Raw genomic sequence first — 15,989 nt, 5'->3', positions numbered from 1 at the left:
ACGTCATGAGCAGGCCGCCTGGACAGCCTTTGACCCACGTGTAATATTAGTCCCACTTGTAACATGAAAACATTATGAACATCCTTGCCAAAATCCAATCTTTTTTTATTTTCCGTTTTTGCCCTTATCTTTTTAATATTCAATTTTTCACCCTCGTTTCTAAATCATGTTTAGACCCTTCCAACCCTCTTCATTAGTTGTGTATATATATATTGTACCTTTGCTCGGGCATTTGCTCCCCGCAATGGATTACTAGAAGTAGAAATACTTGTAAGAAAAAAAACATATATATACCAAAATTTCCAGCAAGAAAGATAGAAAGATAGATTGAAATGGATTCATATTCCTCTGTTTTTCACTCTACGAGCAATGAGTTCTCCTCTGATAATTCCTCTTTCAATTCATCGGAATCATCGATCCCTTTATGGGAATGGGATTCAGAAGTTTTCATAAATTCTCTTCCTTTCAATGAAAATGATTCCCAAGAAATGATGCTGTTCGGCGTTCTGTCAGAAGCACCCCAAGAACCCTCGGAATCCAACTCCTCCGATCACCACAACCATACCGAAGAAGTGAACTCCTCGTCGGCGGAGGGAGATCCAGCCGTGAAGCCCACCAAGGAAAAGTCGTTTCGGGGCGTCAGGAAGCGGCCGTGGGGGAAGTTCGCGGCGGAGATAAGGGATTCCACGAGAAACGGGGTAAGGGTCTGGCTGGGGACGTTCGACACCGCGGAAGCGGCGGCGATGGCTTATGACCAAGCCGCTTTTGCCATGCGTGGACCTGCGGCGATCCTCAACTTCCCAGCGGAGAGGGTGCGGGAATCTTTGCGGGAGATGAGGTGTTGCATAGAGGAGGAAGGGGGTTCGCCGGTGATGGCGTTGAAGAGAAAGCACTCCATGCGGCGGCGAAGAGGCGGCGGCGGCGGGAGGAAAGGGAAAGCGAGGGAAGTGAAGGTGGAGAATGTGGTGGTGTTTGAGGACTTAGGCGCTGATTACTTGGAACAGCTCTTAAGTAGTTCTAGTGCAAATCCTAGTCTTTGGTGAAATTCCTCTTTCTTCCTCTGTCATTTCTTTGGTTTCTTCATCAAGCCGTGGTGTTAATTAATTAGTGTATAGGATTTGAATTTTTCTTCAAATTCCTCCTTTTTTTTTTCACTAGTCTTGTTTTATTACAAAATATATATATTATAAACCCGTGTTATGAAAAAAAATCAAAAAATCGTTTTAGTCTGTATTTTTTATATACGTGGTATACATTTTATACAAGTAACATGTATATATGTAAACGACATGTAACACAGAATACAATATGGAGCTGATTTTGTGCGAGAATTCTTTACTATTGGATTATATTTCTCTCCTACATTGTTTATTTCGAAAAAATATTTTATTACCTAAAAAATAGGTAGTTATTTAAATTTGTGAAATAAAAAGGTCACGATTCATTACAAAAGGATGGGTGCAAGAAACAAACCGACGCAACTGTAGATTAGTTGTATGGTAATAAAAAAGTCGCACTATCAAGAGAAAAGAACAAGAATCATGATACATCATCATATTACTTCATTCTTTGTAATTAATAATATATGAAACGTACAATTATTGAGATATTGTCCCAAGGGAAGAAAAAAGTAAATGCCTATACAAACAAGACAAAAGCTGGCATGCCTAGGATTAGGTTTTAGATAAATATTCAAATTAGAGGAAAATGCAATTACAGTCCTACAATTTAGCAGTGATGGTATTTTTAATTTTGCACAAATTGTTTTTCATAATTTATTCTTGTAATTGTAAAATTTTAATTATTTTTTGGTTAATTTAATCAAAAAATTATATATAACTTGCACATGACCTAATTAATTTGTATTTTTACTTCTGTAAATAAATTCGTACAGGACCAAAAATGCCACCTCCTACTAAGTTTTTAGGACTAAAACTATAATTTAATGGAGTCATGTGTAAGTCACATGCAATGTTTTCGGTCCAATTAGTTAGAAAAAAGATTAAAATGATCAAAAAAATTTAAATTGTCAAATCAATTTTTACAGAACAAAAAATATCATTTCTTCATAATTAAGTTACATTACTAAAATTGTATTTTTTCTCCCCTTAAAACTATTGTAAGAATTGCGATATTCTTAATTACAACCGATCATTGCTTAATTATCAAAGTTAGGGTTAATCAATTATCATGGCCGATTAATCTTTTTAAAAATTATTAATTCTTCTTACATAAGATGGATGATCTGATTCGAATTACAGTTAAGTAGTTTTGGAACAGTACTTTACGTACAAATGATAAAATATTTAAATCGTTTCTATATAAAGAAATATATTTTTCGACCCTAACATCCATCTCTAAAAATATACACACACACAGCTTTCTTAAAGTAGCAACAAATACTATAATCCACTTGTATCATATATATCACTTTCGTAGAGTTAATTAAACTAATCACACAAGCTAACTATCCATATTAATTATTAATTAGGAATTTAAAAAAACCACTTGCACTACCTAATCACGTAGATATGCTCTATGTCCTATATATATATATATATATAATAACTGGGGGCCAGGCGTCCACCCTCTGCTAGATTTGTTTCGTGCACATATATTTTCAATTTGGATTCAGTTTAAATTTATTTTTATATATATGTATGCATTTAATGGGTATTAAATATTAATTGTGGAGGATTTTGGCTTTAGAATTCTTCAAGGAACTTTCCGAAAGTTCCATAGTTTGATTGCTTGACAGAAGTTGGTAAGGTGGCCAATTGAGTTACCTTATATATTCTAATATCTATATATATACATAATATATATATATAAACACACTAGCGTGAATATTATTGGGCATCAATTTTTTAAATATAATAATTATATCCCTACTTAGATATTTATATCAATATAAAAAACTAGTCATCGTGTATGGCACGCGATCTCTATGTGTATATAATAAATAGTTTTTTATATTTTAAAATATATTATAAAGAAAAAAATATATATTATTTATTCATTAATTCTTGCTAATAAAAAACAACTCTTTACAGAGTAATCAGTTAAAATCACAAAACCCACTACTATGATAAAATAAAAGTTTTGTCACTACATATATAGTTAATGAAATTATTAATCTCATCTTTATTTTGTAGTGAGACTTACATAGTAAAAGAATATTTAATTATGCACGTCTTATTTGAAATAATTAAGATAAAACGACAGTCTTATTTGAAATAATTATGCACGTCACAACAGATTAACAAATAATTGACCCGTGTTTAATTAGTTTCTAATGGCCTTAGCAAAACGCCAAGTCCTAGAAATATAATTTGGTGTACCTTCAATTCAAATCAAAGTCCCAATTCTCGTTTGTTAGATAAATGTTGCTTTATGTTGAACTTAATAATTAATTAATAATTATTCGGCCAAATCACATTTTCCTCCTAGCTACCACATAATTAAGTGAATGTAGTCACCTTTGGGGATGTAATTAGGTAGTAATTAATATTTTAAAATGAGGTTTCCCTTCTATGTTTCTCACCCATGCTTTTGGACTCCCTAAAGTGTTCATATAATTTTATGTTTTTTTTTATGATTATTTGATTTTTCATATTTGACATATTATGTACGCATATGTGATCGTGTTAAGATATTAGTATTAAATAATTTTATTTTTTAATAAATTTAAATTTTTAAATAAGGTGGTTGTTTAATATGGTATCGGAACAAAGGTCAAATAAGAGGTGTTGTGTTTGAATCTTATTATCATCCATTTATAGAAAAAAAAGATTTCAAGAGTTTGCATGTGAGCAGGACGTGTTAACATATTAGTATTAAATGATTATTCTATCTAACAATGATAATGTAGAAATCTCAAGTTCAAGGGAGAAGATAACATCTCCATTCTTAAAAATAGTATGGTGAAAGATTAATAATCATTCATCATCAAGAAAATACAATGAGAAACTTGTATAAATACTACAAGAAGGAATCTAACTAACCGATTGCTAACTTACCAAATCTATGAAATAACCGAAAATCCCAACAAATTACAAACTAGGACAAAATAGCTAAACTGTACAGAAAAGGACAAAAAACCAGATTATAAGGTCGCAAGTGATGGTCTGATGAGATGGCGATGACATGGTGAGATAGTATTGACTTGGTGAGATAGTGATGACCTGGTGAGATAGCGACCTCGAGGTCTTGCATATTCTTCACAGATAACGTGTTCGTTTAACGGATCATATGCTTAAGATAATTTTATTGAAGTATGCTGAGATCAATAGTATTTTGGGATAATTACATTTATATTTCCTTATCTATAAGTCTATTTACACAAATTATCCATGTCTTTCGTATAATTACAAAAATTACCCCTTACAGTAAAAAAGTAGGGTTAGTTTCTGCAATGATGTTGACGTCTTTTGGGGGTATCTAAAAGTAGGGATGATCTGTATAAATAATATTGATATTTTTAGTGAGTATATATGTATTGTTTTAGAAAATAGGAGTCGTTTATATAAATAGACCATAAATAAGGAAGTACTATAGATGTAATTATTCCTCATATTTTTAAGCATCTCAAGAAACAGAAAAACGACTTTTCCTTCAAATATTTATCGATCATGTTTTACTAATAATCTCATTATTACCACAAACGACAACTTTTTGCTTTTACTTTTCTTTGTAATGGAGTTGGAAGGTTAATTGAGCATATATACGATTTGATTCTAATTTTCTATAATTTTTTTTTCTTAGAAAAAGATAATTTCTTTTCTTTTTTGAGTGAAACAATTAAAAACGTCATCAACCGTTGATAAACCTGCTTTACGTGCAGGATTATTTACCTTTGACATACCATCTCAAAATTTAAGCTATCAAAAAAGAGATTTTTTTAATATTAATATCTTTATTTTAACTAACAATAAATTTAACATTGTCATCAATTAATAATTTTATAATATCAATCGTTAATAACTGATTAATTTTGAAACATGTGAAATGTTTGTATATTTGATTGGGTTCGAATCAACAATTTCAGTAAGTTTAGAATCCCGTCTATAAAGTTGAGCCGGGGTTTTAATGGCATGGGATTATTATTATTTGGTATTATAGTTATATTTTTTAAAATTCAATATAATTATAAATATTTTTTTGTTATTTGAAAAATTATAAATACTGTTATGATTTTAAAGTTCGACAAACAACAAGTCTATTCTATTAGCCTCTATTAGGTTTTCATCTAATTTTTATAATGAACCGACTAAAATGTCCTTTTGGATTATATATTATATAATCTTATATGTTTCTTATTTTTTTTAAATTTTATGGACTAATACTCCATGTGGATTATTTATTTTATCCCTCCTAAATATTTTTTTAAAGTTTTTTCAATTGTTTTTTTAAATTTTAGCTAAGGTAAAGTAATAATGCCCACATCACCATCTAGGGATTATATAATTATTTTTTATTTAAATAGGTATTTATAATTTTTTAAATAATAAAAAGATATTTATAATTATATCAAATTCTAGAAGAGTTTACCCATTTTCTTATAATAGAAATGAGCAATTAACAACCTCAAAAGTTTAGAATTAACTCTAATTACATGCTACAAACGCCTTACTTGACTTTATGCATATGTAGTACTACTGGACTTTAAGGTTACATCCATCATCATTTTCATCAAATAAAATATTATGTGTAGGATTTATTAAGACGTGAAAATATACACGGATAATTTGGTGATAAAAAAATTTATTTGATTTGCAATAAGTCAATCATAAAATCAATCGGGATAAATATAATTTTTTATTCAATTTCTTTTACTAATATCTGCAGATTCGATGAGTTTTGACTAATAAAGGATTTATTTATTAGATAAAAACAAACACCAGAAATATTAAATATAATTTTTCAAAATTTATGTTAAGTATTAATTTATTCCCAAAATAAATAAATAAAACTAAGGATAGAGGCAAAATATGATAAGAATGGTTCAACAATAGTTCCCTAAAATAGGTGATGAAATTTCTTGGAGAAATGGACAAATTGGGCCTTTTATCTTGTTGAAATGGGCCTACGCCCATTTGATAATAGTTTAAGGACTTAATGGGCTTCTAACATATAGGCTAAAGAATTAGATATCCGTTTATTTTCTGTTCTACCAAAAATATAAAATCAACAACAAATTAAAATAATCACGCTAAGTTTTTGTGCGTCAAATTTTAATATTTCAGTTACAACGTATATAAAGTATTAGGATAATTGCACTCCCCCTCGAGGTTTGGTACAAATTACACTTAGATTTCTTGTGATTTGAAAATTTTCATTTAACACCCATGAGATTTGTTTTCATTTAACAAAAAATCCATCAAAATTTATTGAATTTCTTAACATTAACAAAAAGAACTGAATGAAAATTGATATTTACTCTCAATTGACTTATTGTAGGTTAATAAATACTTTTTGGACTAAACCATCCTTGTAATAGTGAAAACATACCTCTTTATATGCATTAACGCGTGAAAACATATGAGGGTAATTGATCATAATAAGATTTATTTGACATATAACAAAAACCCGAACAAAAACCTAACTGCGCATCCTGTCCCAATACACGCCACTCTGTTATTGGGTATTGCATCTTTCTTGAAGGGTCCTTAGTGTCCTGGAAAACTAACAAATAAGTCACTGTGTCCCATTCATTTGCCCAGCCCGAATACAGAAGCACGGGGTCTACCGTCTGTAAGTTGTTGTACATTTCTTGCATTTTGGGTGATTTTTGGTGTTCCTGTTTTTTCTCCAATTCTTTTTTCTTGCAACAAGGAAGCTGCCATCCATACTACCGAGAATCATGTTTTTCACAAACGGACATTTTTCCTTCCCACATCCCCAACCAACAACAGCTTGCAGACATTATGACAAAGGCATTCCCTACTGTTCCTTTTGCTCGTTTTCTTTTCAAGTTGGGCATGATTTCCCATGCGCCAACTTGAGGAGGGGAAGTTACAATTGCTGCTTGAAGAAGCCATTATAGAGGCACACTCACGTTCAAATCAGTTCAGTTCATGAAGACGACTTACATCGCATTCCACACACTTTCTCCTGCTTTTATAAGTGATAGCCTATCTCTGTACAAAACGTTTCTTGTAAATAGTAGGAACACGTTTTAGTTAGCTTCAACTAGTTAGAAGCAGTTATATAGTTCATCTTCTCCTTGTGTGTATTTAAGCAACCAGCACATTGTTCCAGTTAGTTTTTGGGTTGAATGAAATTCATTTCACACTCAAGATTTCTCTCTCGTGTTAGCTAAAAATGGCCAAACGCCCTGATGTGAAAAATAAATTAGCAATTAACCTCCCTCAAAGTATAAAAAAATAGCAAAATACTTCCTTAAATCATGCAATGTGCAACTAGCCTTGCATCCGCGTTTTTGCTTATTTTTTTTTCTTATAAGATAACTTTTATGTCCTAAATATGAACCATTAGATCTTATTATAGATTTGATATTAAATCTCATTGATTTAGATACTCACATTTTTATATCAAATCAATAGCCTACGTGGGAGGGGGTATTTTTTTCATTTTTTTTATTCTTTGAAGGGAGTAATACTAATTTATTTTTTATATAAGAGTGTTTTACTATTTTTAACTAGTACAAGAGGGTAAATTACAATTCACCCAATATTGTTCTATCTTCCGGTTCCTCTAACACCTCTCAAATTGCAGATCAGCTTTAAGGGTTGTCAGAGATCACGATTCCAAGAAAGTTTTAACTGTTTTCTCAGTGATTCCAATGGTGTATTTGGAACTACATGGAAAAGGAGTTGAGGCAAGGATTGGTTGATGCCACGCAAGTGGCTGAGTAATTTTTGGTATGGTCCATTAAACATGCTTTTGATTCATAATTTCAAAATTACTCTGACATTGAAAATTTTAATTCGAATTGGGATTGATCAAATCTAAACTAATTACATAATACATATAATATATTTGATGTATAATAAGTATACAGTTCAAAAAAATGATCAATGGTAATATAGTTTATAAGAGTGACTAATCACATGAATTTGATTAGACTTATTTTTAAAAAAATTCTAAAAAATTACGTACATTTGACCCGAATAATGAATTTTCCATAACATGTTATACGTGATTCTTGATCGGGTCGCGTGCAAGCAGAGGATCCAGACATGTTCTCAATCACTAATGTGTGCGGCACATGTGAATATTTGTGTACAATTAATTAAGTTTTAGAAAATCGTTGTTTGAGTTTAATTCGTACTTTTTTTTAAAACATTTGTTTAATAACATTACAAGATTTCTAATTTAATATATATTGCAACTGGACACAGGAAAATAAATATATGTAAAAATAAAAAAAAAAGGTGATAAGAAGTTATTGGAGGAATGAAAGAGATGCAGAAGTTGGAAAAGGAACAGAAGAATAAGTGGAAAAATTGCTAGGAAAATATATAAATTAAAAAATTATTTATATATAAGAGACCAATTTGATCACCAATTGAATATTCTTGAATTATAATGAAATGCAGATAATTACACTAACGCCACCACCAATGGAGGGAGATAACATTTTTTACAAACATGTTTTTATATGATGTAATCATATATTTATTTTTATTAAAAGACAAATGTTTAGAAAATAGTAAGTAGTTCGACATAATAAGTTGTTCTCAATCCCCGCAATTTTGATCATCCTTAACTTAATTTGTCTGCCGCCACTGCCCCAGGTTTTCCCCCTACAAGACCATCCGTCCCGGCCAACATCCGGTACTTATCCTTCCTGGTGAATTTTGTACATTTAAATTTCAATACTGTCCCAATCATTTCTTGGACATTATTCGCGACGTCGAAGCTAGATTTTCCAGCACTACAAGTTTGATCAGGCGATAACTTGTCAAGAAACGTAATCTCGTAGACTGGCAAAGGGTTCATGAAGAAGAAGAATATGTCTAGCCATTTTCGCCCTCGTGCCGTCGACCCATGAAACATACTTGTTCTTATGTTGATGGCCACCGGCACAATCTCGTCTGTCAGCTCAGCGAACAACGACGAAAACCTAAGCAAATAAGGCTCCCGACAGGTTGTGCCTTCAGGGCACATAACCAAATCCCAACCTTCTTCAAGAATGTCTTTGATTATTTTAGCATCCTTGGACCTCTCTCGGGTCAGCCTACAGTTTCTTATGGGAGACAAGAACTCAGTTAACCTTGACACCGAGTAGCTGATGCAGGTTGTATTACGGCCAAGAACTGCAGAGACAAAAAGAGGATCCATAACAGTTTTATGGGAGCAAATAAATGCAACTCCTGTCCGTCGAGAATTCTTGGCGTTAGGAGGTGGGGTGCCCTTAACTAGAATTTTGCACCCTGTGAGTTGAATGATATAGTAAAATAGTGATATTGGACTGTTTGAACCGATGAGAACACGCGACACAGATAATAGAACGCCGATTGGGAACCAGACAATGATCAGGAGTGCTATCAATGGAGACGGTTTTTGGACAAGTCGACCGTCGTGGAAGATCACGGGCTTTGGCAACTCAACCTGTTTCACGGGGCGGACGCGTTGCTCTGATGGAACTATGTACTTTTCCTGCTTTGATGTAATAGTGGCCAAGCATAAGAATCAGTTAATTGGACTTTTTGAATTGGGCTTAGACAGAAAAAGTGATGTACAAATCTTTTGGTCGTTTAATGTTGGGATTAATGTAAGTTTGTCTTGTGTATCATTCTAACTTTTGCATCGCTGTTACAAAACGGTGGAATTACCCACCTACTTTTGGTATTGGTGAAAATGTAAATTTCGTCCAGCATATATGGTGGAATTTTTTTGTTTTTTGTTACTTAGATGGGGCATTTGGCAGAACCCTTATCCATTTGTTAAATTATCAAATCAACTTTTCATGAGATAAAAGCTGCCATCCACCAATTTTAAAAGCAATAAAATTATATTTATTTAAAAAATATCATTATAATTTTCTAAATTTGACGAAATAATATAATTAATGAAGAGTTAATATTTTTTAAAATGCATGTACGATTTATGATTGTTACTGTTACGGGTTCAGGTTCAAAAATCAAAATTCAAAACCCATTCCAAGATTCGTTTTATATCTTCAAAATCCATTCTAGACGAATTCAAATTGATTCCAACTTAGCCCAAATCCATCACGTACGCTCGCTACCCACACAAAAGGAAAAAACAAAGAAGACCATCATGATTGATATATAACAGGATTGTGAATCCAAACCTTGCAAAGATTCATGAAGGCAAAATCAGCTTCAGAATCACCAATACCGATCTCTGGCGCTAACGAAGACTCAAACGCCTTCCTAAGAGCCATAGCCTTCTGCTCACCAACAAGCACCCCACCACGAGCCATAAATCCAGTGGCAACGCCCCACCACGACGAAATCTCTGTACCCAACACCAAATCAACGCCTAAATAGTTCTTCAAGAAGGGCTCAACCATGATCCTAGGACTTTCTGTCAGCACACATTTTCTCCCACACGACGACAACACCCGCCACGTCTCCGGGTGCAGGTCTTCAGAGTAATGCTTCGGCAAGACAGCGTTTGCTGCCGACTCAATCTCAGAGACCTTCACCCCAGCAAAACTAGCAAATACTAGCACCCGAATGCCGGCAGATTCCGAGACGAAGTGGTGCAGAAACCAGGCCAATGGAGCAGTCAACAGCAACAGCAGCAGCCTTAATATCCCACCAACATCAAATGCTATTAGCGCGAAATAAGGGAAAAGGCTGCGATCGATGAGCAAAGTTCCATGCATGTCAGCTGCAATCGTCTGGTTTTCGCGCCCCTTTGAGTCGCACTGGTAGATTGTTGGGATTTTGCTTGGGGAATGTGTACTTCGAACGGCCATTGATCTTTTGCTGAATAGAAATAAAACTCTTGTTCTGGATGTAGTTTATTTTTATGTATATGAATAGCAGGAATAGTGTAGATATTTAAAGAATTATGGAGTTATTAGCACAGCCGCAGCCTTGAATCTATATATATTATAGCTGTCTTCGACATATATTAATGGAGTTTGATGGGTGCTAGGATTTTTTTTTTTTTTTTTGGCGGCGGAATGCGTGATGTGTCCTGACCTAGTGGTTTCAGGCGTAATTTGGGTTCAAAAACTCGAAGGTTCACAAGATATTGCTAATTTTACTTTGGGATTTAATTAGATATAATGCCACCCCCGCCCTGCAGTATTTGGGCTAATTATTAGTAAATCCCTTTACATTAAAAAATCATAGGAATAATTATATTTACACTTCTTCATTATGATTTTTGATATAAATTAACTGTCTTTCGAAAAATCATACACACAACTACGGAAAGTTCATTATCGTTTTACTTAAATCATCCCTATTTTCTGAAATTTTATATATACATCTCCAAAAAACGTTAATGCCGTTATACAAACTATTCCTATTTTTAGTTATGAAGAATGATTTATAATTATATAAAATATAGGTGGTTTATGTATATAAATTATAGATTTGAGGTGTACATGCAATTACCCCAAAATTATATTTACCTCCCTTAATACTAGCATTTTCTAACATTTTTCACGAAGAAATTCGTTTGCCCTTGATCATAAATTACAAAGATATCTATACACACACATATATATATAGCAAAACGAAAGTTTGACCAATTTAGTTCAATTTTGACCAAATACTATTTTTTTTATATTTTTGAATTTTTTAATCACTAAGAAAAATTTTCTTTGGTTAGAAAATCTCATTTATTTTAAATTAATAATTTAATTTGTATTTATCGACAAAATCATCTACACAATATTTTAATTATCAACGAAAAATCTTATTGGTTATAAACATCATCAAATTTTGAATATATTCAATATTTATCCAAAATCTTATCACTAATCTTATAATTGAATTGTTTAATCATAGAGAAAAAAACCCTATTGGTTAAAAACATCCTCTATTTTAAACATATTAAATCTTTGTTTTGTATTTATATCTTATCTCCGACATTATAACTAATTTCATTAGTATTTATCTTAAACAATTACATAATATTATTTTAAATATATTAAATATTTCCTTTGTATATATTCAAAATCTTGTACCAACAATAACTAATTTAAGTTATATTTGTCCTACGTAATGATCATGGTCTCTAGAAATATGATCTATTTTTTTTACAGAAAGGAACATGTTTATTTTGTCTTTTAGACTTTTGTATACGTTATCTTTTTTACCCATAATTTTTCTTTTCCAGTGTTTTTTTTTTGCCTCTTGCTAACCCCTTTTTATTAAAACATTCAGACATTTTATCTGAACTTATTAGTCATTTTATCTGTACTTATTTTGTTTTTTCATTCATGATAAATTGTACTCCTTATCATTTTATCTGAACTTAGTCCCCCTTTCCAATGCAATTTAAATGCTAAGAGGTGTAAAATTAATTCTACTCCCTTACCTACTATTTATTTGTGGATACAATTTAATGGCAGGTTAATTTAGTAATTTTAAATTGTATGGTCTTAATCTCTTGTTGCTGCATATGGAGAGGATTTAATTTCCTTTTGGACCCCCATTTAATTAGCTTCTTGTCTCCATCTGATGAAAAATCTGGCATGTGAAGCATTGTGCACTCAATTTTAAATAATTAAAGATATATTGTTATGATAAATTTTAAAGTATAGGGGTTTAACTATAAAATATAGAATTTCAAAGGGTGGAATTGTGATAAAACAACTATGGAGCTACCTATAAGTTGTACAAACTTTTAAGGAACTAGAATCCGTTCTATGCATGGTTATATAATTCTTTTTATTTTCAAAAAATTAAATAAAATACTCCAGTGTTCATGTTTGTTGGCCTCTGCAAAAGATTTTTACATTATGTTTGAAATTATATTTTTGTATTTTTCGAAACAAGATAAAACACACCCAATATTTATTTATTTTTGCACCTTATTTGTGTATTTTTTTTCAACTTTCTATATATAATATATATACACTTATATATATCATATAAAAGAGACATAATTTGACTACAAACAACGATTTTTGTCTCCAAAAAATACAATATTAAACATACAAAATTTATATAAATACATAAATATATATAAATATATATAAAAGAGATATAATTTGATAATAAATAGTGATTTTTGTCTCCCAAATCCAATATCTTAAATTATTTCAAAACAAATTCAAACGTACTATCTATTTTCAATACACATTTATTTATCTCTATTTGTCTCTCTCTATCTTCAAAATACAAAACAAAACACCCAAAACATAAATTCATATATTATGTTAGGTTCTTGGACAGCTTCAACCTGTGCCAATAAAGACAAGTGTGCAAAGCTAAAAGAACATGGTTAGCAAAGATGCGGATAAGAGGAAAAGTTGCAAACATAATCTTTGAGCCAGTTAGGTTGAGTAATGTGTCTAGTTGAACGTCTAGGTTCAGGTACAGGGGAAATAGTAGCTGGTAAAGGGCGTGCAGTAGGTGGAACAATGTCAGCAATAGGTGACAATTCAGGAGCATGTGCAGTCATAGGAGAAGTGGAGGGAGCTGATTCAGGCATAGGTGCAGGAAGGCATAGATTAGGTTCTAAAGGAGTAGCAGCTAGAGGAAAGATCTCTTCGTTGAAGAAATCATCTATAAAAGTAAATACACACTATGTTTGAGTTCATGATACAGTATATTTTGAAATAAGATAAAACATACTTAATATTTATTTTTGTATACTTTGTTTGTGTGCTTTGTTATTGTTCAACTTTCTATATGTTATATATATATATACACTTATATATATATAATATAAAAGAGATATGATTTGACAATAAATAGTGATATTTGTCCCCTCAAATTCCAACATCAAACCTATACCACTTACCTCAAAATATAAATTCAGACATACCATTTATCTCCAATACACATTTATTTGTCTATATTTTTCTCTCTCTATCTTCAATACACCAAAACAAAATACTCAAAATACAAATCCAACATTACAATAGTTTTGTGTTCCTAGTGAAAGAGCTTATATCCTTTGTGTATTTGACTGTACCCAAGGAAAATGCATTTAGAGGTTCTAGGATCAAATTTATCATTATGAGGGCTGCTATTGGTTGCATAATAGAGGCATCCAAAGACTTTAATGTGGTCAAGTGAGGGCCTTTTCTGGTGAAGGATTTCGTAAGGTGACCGGCAGGAAGGAAGCGATTAATAAGGTAAGCTGTAGTTAGCACACATTCACCCTAGAACTGTCTAGGTAAATAAGGAGATGTTTGTGTTTTCTTTTGACAATGTCGTTCTATTGAGGAGTGTAGGGGCAAGAACGCTGGTGTTGAATACCTATGGATTGGAAAAGATTATAACAATTGGTGTTAACAAATTCAGACCTATTGTCTAATCTAATGATTTTAGCTTGGGAGTGAAACTGTCTTTGTACAGAGGTAAGGAAAGAAGACAATCTTAAGTAAATTTGTCTTTTGTTTTGGAGCAGTAAAACCACACTGCCCTACTGAAGTCATCCATAATAGTGAGAAAAGTTTACTTGTAATGGATCTTGTTGAGTCGTTGGCAGTCTCCCTTTCATTAGTTTTAGGAATTCAGTCACTTGTTTCATTGCCTCCCCAAAATCAACTGGATTTTCTCCTCTAGCTCCCTCCTTTACTGGTTACATTAAACCGCTTATCTAGTTCTCATTCTCTTCGCCTCTGCCTTTCAGATTTTTGTGCCTGGAACTTCGTATAATTTGAAACAGGTATGGTATGGCCCCTCTTACCACAATTTGACATGTTTTTTTATTATGCCTTGATTTTCCAGCAAAAAAGGCACAAATTTTAAATACCACGTGTTACACTGCGCATCGATAATACTAAGAAATAGCTATCACTTGCATATTTTATTAGTTTGTGTTTACTTGTTGAACTTTCCTCTAGATAGAAAATTCAAAATGAAGGGTTGAGAAAACTGTTGACATATTTTCTGTTAGAAATTCTTGTGATTAAGTCTTATAGTTTGATGGTCTCTTACACTTTTTATTTAGACATTGTCGTCAAGTACAATCACAAGTGGAAAATCATATTCGACCTCCTAACCTCACACAAAACCACAACTTCCTATTTCACCTGAATTGCTTTCTCACTTGATGGCCAAGTAAACAAAAAGTATAGCAAAATTACACTTTTAGTCCTATATGATAGAAAGTTTAATACTTTTAGTTTTTTATTTTACGAAATTTTTAAAATGGTCCCGTAATTAGAAAAACTCATACATTTAGTTCCATAAATTATGTAATGTAGATGATTAATTGTGTTGAATTTCGTTAATTTCGAGATCATTTCGAAAATTTTATAAAATAAATAACTAAATGTGTCGAATTTTTTTAATTTTAGTATCATTTTAAAAATAGTGAACCAAAAACGTGGATCCCCCCTATTTTATGTAAAAATGTAGTTTTGCCCAAAAAAAATATAAAATCAACCATATCGAAGCACCAAGATTTCTAGTATAATAATCCATGTATTATTTCAGAATTCAAGTTACACCTACAACAATTTCTTACACTAATTTCTTTCTAGCATCCGGTTCAAGTGGTGGCCATGCAGATGGCCATCCTGGAGCAAGGCGGGGCGGTGACTTCTTTCCACCCTTTTTAGGCAGGCACGGAAATTGGGGCCTCTTCGGCCTCCGTTTCCACCATGGAGCAGCACCTGGCGGTTTCGTTTTCTTTCCTTTCTTCGGTGGAGGCCCCTTCTCCGGTGGTTCTTCAACTATAAGCAAGCTGTGAATTCCATCACATTTTGGGTCATGTGGTTTTACCCGTTGCGGGTAAATTCCGTCCTGAAGTTCACTGGATTCATGTGCTGGAACCAGCCCCTCTGACGCAGACAGTATAAGTTCTTGTCGCTGGTTTTCATCATCTGTGCCGAGAGTGCTTGATATTGCGACGGC

General features: G+C 32.3%; 2 protein-coding genes and 1 long non-coding RNA gene across 3 annotated transcripts; 2 read left to right on the top strand and 1 right to left on the bottom strand.

Annotated features, from left to right (window-relative positions):
* Positions 1-221: 221 nt before the first annotated feature.
* On the top strand, positions 222-1,233 carry LOC105171710 (ethylene-response factor C3). Its single transcript, XM_011092912.3, has one exon. It carries the CDS (start codon positions 333-335, stop codon positions 1,041-1,043), a length of 711 nt encoding a protein of 236 aa, XP_011091214.1. The 5' UTR covers positions 222-332; the 3' UTR covers positions 1,044-1,233.
* A 7,292-nt stretch (positions 1,234-8,525) lies between these two features.
* Positions 8,526-11,039, bottom strand: LOC105171721 (glycerol-3-phosphate acyltransferase RAM2). Its single transcript, XM_011092924.3, has 2 exons — positions 10,283-11,039; positions 8,526-9,624 (listed from the first exon to the last, which is right to left on the bottom strand). The coding sequence occupies exons 1-2, from the start codon at positions 10,913-10,915 to the stop codon at positions 8,728-8,730; spliced, it is 1,530 nt and encodes a 509-aa protein (XP_011091226.1). The 5' UTR covers positions 10,916-11,039; the 3' UTR covers positions 8,526-8,727.
* Positions 11,040-14,003: 2,964 nt separating this feature from the next.
* LOC148786754 (uncharacterized) lies at positions 14,004-15,755 on the top strand. The gene is made up of 3 exons (XR_016067930.1): positions 14,004-14,260; positions 14,761-14,796; positions 15,617-15,755. It is a non-coding gene; the product is annotated as an uncharacterized LOC148786754 (long non-coding RNA).
* Positions 15,756-15,989: the final 234 nt, after the last annotated feature.

The sequence above is a fragment of the Sesamum indicum genome, linkage group LG10 (assembly GCF_026168435.1).
Source record: "Sesamum indicum cultivar Baizhima isolate 11 linkage group LG10, ASM2616843v1, whole genome shotgun sequence".
In the NCBI taxonomy this organism is placed as follows: domain Eukaryota; kingdom Viridiplantae; phylum Streptophyta; class Magnoliopsida; order Lamiales; family Pedaliaceae; genus Sesamum; species Sesamum indicum.
The sequence above is the reverse complement of the archived record's forward strand: the minus strand, read 5'-3'. Positions and strand labels throughout refer to the sequence as shown.

Coding starts and splice junctions, on each gene's coding strand:
- LOC105171710 (XM_011092912.3), top strand. CDS start 333: ATGGATTCATATTCCTCTGTTTTTCACTCTACGAGCAATGAGTTCTCC.
- LOC105171721 (XM_011092924.3), bottom strand. CDS start 10,915: ATGGCCGTTCGAAGTACACATTCCCCAAGCAAAATCCCAACAATCTAC. Junction 9,625..10,282: donor CCTTCATGAATCTTTGCAAG/GTTTGGATTCAC, acceptor ACATCAAAGCAG/GAAAAGTACATAGTTCCATC.